At 48.0% G+C, this 6,175-nt stretch overlaps 1 protein-coding gene across 1 annotated transcript in view; it reads right to left on the reverse strand.

The window, feature by feature from the left end:
* The window catches only part of RGS9 (regulator of G-protein signaling 9), an 81,926-nt gene extending 80,008 nt beyond the window's left edge, over positions 1 to 1,918 (reverse strand). The window contains exon 1 of the mRNA XM_011992151.1: positions 1,828 to 1,918. Coding sequence (XP_011847541.1) covers positions 1,828 to 1,903 — 76 coding nt within the window. The 5' untranslated portion in view covers positions 1,904 to 1,918. The remainder of the gene's footprint in view (positions 1 to 1,827) is intronic.
* Between the last annotated feature and the right edge of the window lie 4,257 nt (positions 1,919 to 6,175).

The raw sequence follows: 6,175 nt of genomic DNA on the forward strand, positions 1-6,175 counted from the left end.
TTTGGAAAACCGAGGCAGGAGGATCACTTGAGCCCAGCAGGTCAAGCCTGCAGTGAGCCATAATTGCATTACTGCACTCCAGCCTGGAAGGCAGCAAGAGACCCTGTCTCAAAACAAACAAACAAACAAACAAAACAATGGAGAGAGTAAACTGAGACCAGGGCTATAGCTAGAAAAGACACCTGAAGGATTTAATCCTGCACTCTCCACACAATGACAGACAAGAAGTGACTCACGCATTCAATAAACTTTTACTAACCATCTGTTACAAACACAGCTCTGCTAAGCATTGGGGTTACCCAGATGAGCAAGACAAGATACTTTCCCTCGAAGGGCCCCAGTCCAGTGGAGAATTCAGGCCAAAATTAATGACAATCAGAGGCAGGGAGGGGGACGGGGTCAGGGATGCCTTCAGGAAGAATTGTCCCGGCTGCATCTGAGGTGATGGGGGATGCAAAGGCACCCTGAAAAGTCTGCCCACTGTTTCCACTCTTTGGGTGCCCAGAGCTACTCTGGTTCTTAGCCTTTCCAAAGTCTGACTTATCAATGTTTCCTTTCCTCCATGAGCTGCTCTACAGCGTTTCAATTAATTCCCCTTTTGCTCCAACAAAAGAGTGGGTCTTCTGTTGCTTGCACGCAAGGAAACCTGAGTGACACATTGCTGGTGGGGGCATCCTTTCTTCTAAGCAGTCAGAAAGGGAAAGGGGAGGCCATGAGCCAGCTTGTCTCTGCAAAGACTAGGGCACCTTGAGTGAAAAATAAATAGTCAAGTCAGGGGTGGCATAGAGGGAGGCCTCACGTTGAGCACAGCAGTGGTGAGGCCCTGGCTTGGGCTATGAGAAGCTGTCTGCTTCTGCAGGCAATACACCTGAGTATGAAACATTGTCTTTACTGCAAAATCAAGATCAGAAAACAGGTAACACATTAACCAAAATGCTCTCCTAGTTTGGTGTCCAGCCCCTCTTGCCAATATCCCCAAATGATGCTCTGCAGGCATGTCACCCCCACACACACACACAGAGAGAGAGGAGACAGTGGCATCACCCCGAAAGGGCAGTTGAGAAGGGCCTGAAATGAATTAGAAGGTAGAAAGTGGAGCAAAACAAAGGCCAACTTTTTTCTGCTAAATAGTATTTTTTTTTTCTGCTGCTTGGTTTCATTAAAACAAAGCAAACAAAACAACAAACAAAAAATGACAGTGAAGCTTTCTAAAATGAACTTCTGGGAGGAATGGCTTCAGGAAATGACCTGTTGAGTCCTTTTCTCCCTCCTGACCCCTTCCTCAGAGGAAGACTTTAGTCCGGGGGTCAGCAAATGTACTCTGCAGAGCGCTAGATAGTAAATAAACATTTCAGCTTTGTGGGAGTCTTGTTCTGTCATCCAGGCTGGAGTGCAGTGGTGTGATCTTGGCTCACTGCAACCTCCGCCTCCCAGGTTCAAGCGATTCTCATGCCTCAGCCTCCCAAGTAGCTGGGATTACAGGCATGCACCACCACACCTGGCTAATTTTTGTATTTTTAGTAGAGATGGGGTTTCCCCATGTTGGTCAGGCTGGTCTTGAACTCCTGACCTCAGGTGATCCACCTGCCTTGGCCTCCCAAAGTGCTGGGATTATAGGTGTGAGCCACTGTGCCTGTCCACAACTATATATTTTAACTCTGCCATTGTAGTGTAAGAGCAGCCATAGACAATACGTAAATGAGTGAACATGGATATGTTCCAATAAAACTTTATTTAGAAATAAAGTGTTTTACAAATACAGGAGGTGGGCCGTATTGGGCCTCTGGGGTCTATTCCAGGCCAAGACTAAAGTGCAAGCTACATCACCTGTCATGGCATGAGGAACGCTAGTGACCAGGACCCTCTGGTTCTGCATTCGGACCCCTGTCTCTGGGTTCTGCATGTCCTTCACGAGTGCTTCAATCTGCAAGACAGAACAGGAAAAAGCCGACTGAGGAGAACAATTTTGAAAGTTGTGCAGGGCCATTTCCACTGCACTGAGAGGGATCTCAAAACGCAAAGGCAGACACCGGGATTCCCCATCTGGTACAGGAGCCAGGTGGGCACTGAGTGACTCTAATGCAGCCAGGACTAAGGTGTGCTCCACAGCCACAGATCCCATCCCTGCGTGTGAAGACTCGCACATTCATCCTGACTGGGAGATTCTGAGGTGGCTTTTAAGGAAAGATGGAGCTTAACAAGAAAGGATTTTGCTGGGCCGGGCGCGGTGGCTCACGCCTGTAATCCCAGCACTTTGGGAGGCCGAGGCGTGCGGATCATGAGGTCAGAAGATCGAGACCATCCTGGCTAACACGGTGAAACCCTGTCTCTACCAAAAAAGACAAAAAAATTAGCCGGACGTGGTGGTGGGCGCCGGTAGTCCCAGCTACTCCAGAGGCTGAGGCAGGAGAATGGCATGAACTCGGGAGGCAGAGCTTGCAGTGAGCCGAGATCATGCCACTGCACTCCAGCCTGGGCAACAAAGCAAGACTCTGTCTCAACAAAAAAAAGAAAGGATTTTGCTGGACAGAAAGTGAAGGAACACCATGGGCAAAGGCGTGAAAGGATGACAGCTCCCAGGGTTAGTGGAACAGAAAACAGCAGGAGTTGCGGCTGGAATAGCCAGTAGAGGCCAGATCACATGGACCTCAAAGCCACCCCTGCAGTGTGGATTTTGTTCCAGTGACTGTTCCTGGAGAGCATTTTGGAAACATGGCCTATGACAGAGAGAAGAACATGAAGTATGAAGAAGTTTGCAGAGGTAGAGAAAAGTGCAGTGACCTCTTCAAAGCTATTGCATACAGCCCAGGTGAGGAACAACAGTGACCAGGCACAGGGGCTCACACCTGTAATCCCAAATTCTGGGAGGCAGAGGCGGGAGGATCGCTTGAGTCCAGGAGTTTCTGACCTGCCCGGGCAACATAGTGAGGTCTTGCCTCTACGAAAAACTTAAAAATTATCTGGGCATGGTGGCACATGCCTGTAGTTCCCAGCTACTTGGGAGACTGAGGCGGGAGGATCACTTGAGCCCAGGAGTTCCAGGCTACAGTGAGCTATGATCGCACCACTGCACTCAGCCTGGGTGACAGAGCGAGACCCTGTCTCTTTTTACAAAAAGAAAAGAAATGACAGCACTTCAACCCTTAGCACTCCCACTCTTCGTACTCTCAGCAGAGCAGGCAGATGGGCTTTCCATTATTTTAGAATATGTCACTCTTCTGCGTGGCTGTTCCACTGCAAGGGCCACTTGACACCGAGTAAATGATAAAGTTTCCCTACTGGTCTACATGTTCAGGACCTCCTTCCTCTCTGACTTCTTTCCTACCACTCCCCACCAGCTCCCTCTGATCCAGCCACACTGGCCACCTTCCTTCCCCCAGCCATACCAAGGACACTCCCAGCCAGCCTTGGGTGGGTCCCATGCGCTGGCTGTTCCCTCTACCTGGGCCAGTCTTCCCAAGAGACCAATTTGGCTCCCTCCTCACCTCCTTCCCCTTCTGACGGTCTCAGGAGGCCCACCCTGACCATTCCTAAAGCTGCAACCCTAAACTCCACCCTTGGCATTCCTGACCCCCTGCTCCGTTTCTCAAGAGCATGCGTGTTCTTCAAACATACAAAATAATTGACCTAGTTATTACATTGTTGATGGTGCATCTCCCTTTGCTCCTGGAAAGTAAGCTCTTCCTAGGGGTCTTTGTCTGTTGTTGTTTGCGGCCGGATGTCAAGTGTCAGGAAGCGTGCCTGGCACATAGGTAGTACCCAGTAAGCAGGTGATGTGAATTAATAAATAAATGAGACAGTGGCCAGGAAGATGGTAAGGAGGCATGACTTTCAGAGCCCTAAAAGAGCAAAAATAAACTGTATTTGCAAGTGACTGAGTGGTTCACTGAGGGTGACACAGAATAATGCCAAGGTTTGTAACTTATGCGACCAGAGTTACCAGTTACCAAACTAGAAAATGCAAAAGAAGAGCCACTTCTGGAAGCAAAGGCATCTGCCTTGGCAGGTCGACTGCAAGGGGCTGCTGAGATTCCCACAACGTCTGGGAGGTGATTGGAAATGACTGCCCCAGGTTCAGAAGAGACAGGGTCAGAGACATGAATTAGAGCCATGAATGTCAGGGAGAGTTGAAGCTAAAGAGAATCAAGAAACTGTCCGAGGAAGCCTGAACTGCAGGAAGGCAGCCACAATGACAGCCCTGACTATCTTTAGAGTTGTTTTTTTTCATTTTTATTACTAAAAATTATTTCCCGCTTGAAAAAATCAAATGGAAATAATATCAACTGAAGGATTTATTTTTATTTTATTTTTTGAGGCAGGTCTCCCTCTGTCGCCCAGGCTGGAGCACAGTGGCATGAACTTGGCTCACTGCAACTGTCACTTTCTGGGCTCAAGCAACTGTCTTGCCTCAGTCTCCCGAGTGGCTGGGATTACAGACACATGGCACCACGCCCGGCCAATTTTTGTATTTTTAGTAGAGACGGGGCTTCGCCATGTTGGCCAGGCTGGTCTTGAACTCCTGACCTCAAGTGATCCACCCGCCTCAGCCTCCCAAAGCGCTGAGATTATAGTCGTGAGCCACCTCATCCAGCCTGAAGGATTTTTTTTTAAAACAAACTGGATGTTTGACACTAGTCAACAAAGATGACTAGAGAAAACCCAGGTGTTTCTCTTATTATTCGGTGTTTGCTACTGACCCTGACAAAGCTTCATGTGCAGAGGTTTCAAACTTCATGTTCCCCTAGAAAAGCCCTCACTAACGGGAAAGCTGTCTACTCCCCATGTCCCAGATGTACTTGCCAATGGTCAGTTGGTCATTCGACATCCAGGCACAGTCATGATGGACTCTGGGAAACCAGAGAGAAGCAGCTGTGGTCCCTGAGCCCAAAGATCTCACTGACCAGTGCAAGCATATTCCAGGATAATGCACAGTGTGCAATGACAAGGGTGAGTCTATGGTGTCATGTGAACACAGCAGTGCCTAGGGCTGGGCAGGAGGGAAGGACTCCTCCTAGATTGATTTTTCTTTCTTTTTTTTTAGACTGAGTCTTGCTCTGTTGCTCAGGCTGGAGTACAGTGGCGCGATCTCAGCTCACTGCAATCTCCACCTCCTGAGTTCAAGCGATTCTCTTGCCTCAGCCTCTCGAGTAGCTGGGATTGCCCACCATCACGCCCAGCTAATTTTTGTATTTTTAGTAGAAACAGGGTTTTACCATGTTGGCCAGGCTGGTCTCAAACTCCTGATCTCAAATGATCCACCCACTTCGGCCTCCCAAAGTACCGGGAGTACAGGCATGAACCACTGCGCCCAGCTTCCTAGGTTGAATTTTACAAAGTTTAGCAAGTATTAGGAAGCAGAAAGAGAAAAGGAGCATGGGTGAGGGTGTTCCAGGCGGAAGGGCCACAGGAGCAGAAGCACAGAACGTGAACCAGCAGCGGGGAACAAAGCCCTTTCCTGCCTTCACGCCCAGGGCTCTCTCCTGAGGTCTGGGCTGCTGCGTGCAGCTGGACATCCACGTGGAAGGCTGCTCTCACACCCAGTCTGTCCACATTCCCACCATTACCCGAAGTAAAACATTTCATCCATTTACCTGTTTCCCCTCTCCCCTCCATTTAGCCACCTTGCTTACACCATCATTAGTCTCTTGGCATTGAATTAAACAACATCTCCCAACACTGGCTCATTAAAATTTACAAAATCCTTTTGTGATCTGAAGGTACTTGCTTGCGGTCCAAAGAAAAAGCACTCAGGCTCCGTGGGATTTCCCTTCTCTCTTTACTGTAGGATCTTGGGCAACTCACTTAACCTCTCTGAATCTCCTTTCTCTGCCATAACATGGGCGCCATGATAGTATGTGGACTACTAAATGATTCTATAATACCTTAGAATTTAATTAATTTGTGGCTTTATAATCCCTTAGAATTTAATTATGTAAAATGCTCTATAAGGAGAGATATATGTTATGTATGCATAATGATATATGCTGTGTCAGGAGAGACATATGTTCATTGCTATGGTTAGAATTACTAATATTAGTAGCATTCATACTAATACATTTTGAAACTTTGCATGCAGGGTTGTGTTTAGGTGCCCAGGAATAGAAACCCAGGTCAACAAAGCAAATAAGTATAGGTATTTATGGAGCATGTATTAAGAACCCTGTACTGCAAGGAT

The sequence above is a fragment of the Mandrillus leucophaeus genome, unplaced genomic scaffold (assembly GCF_000951045.1).
Source record: "Mandrillus leucophaeus isolate KB7577 unplaced genomic scaffold, Mleu.le_1.0 Scaffold404, whole genome shotgun sequence".
Lineage (NCBI taxonomy): Eukaryota > Metazoa > Chordata > Mammalia > Primates > Cercopithecidae > Mandrillus > Mandrillus leucophaeus.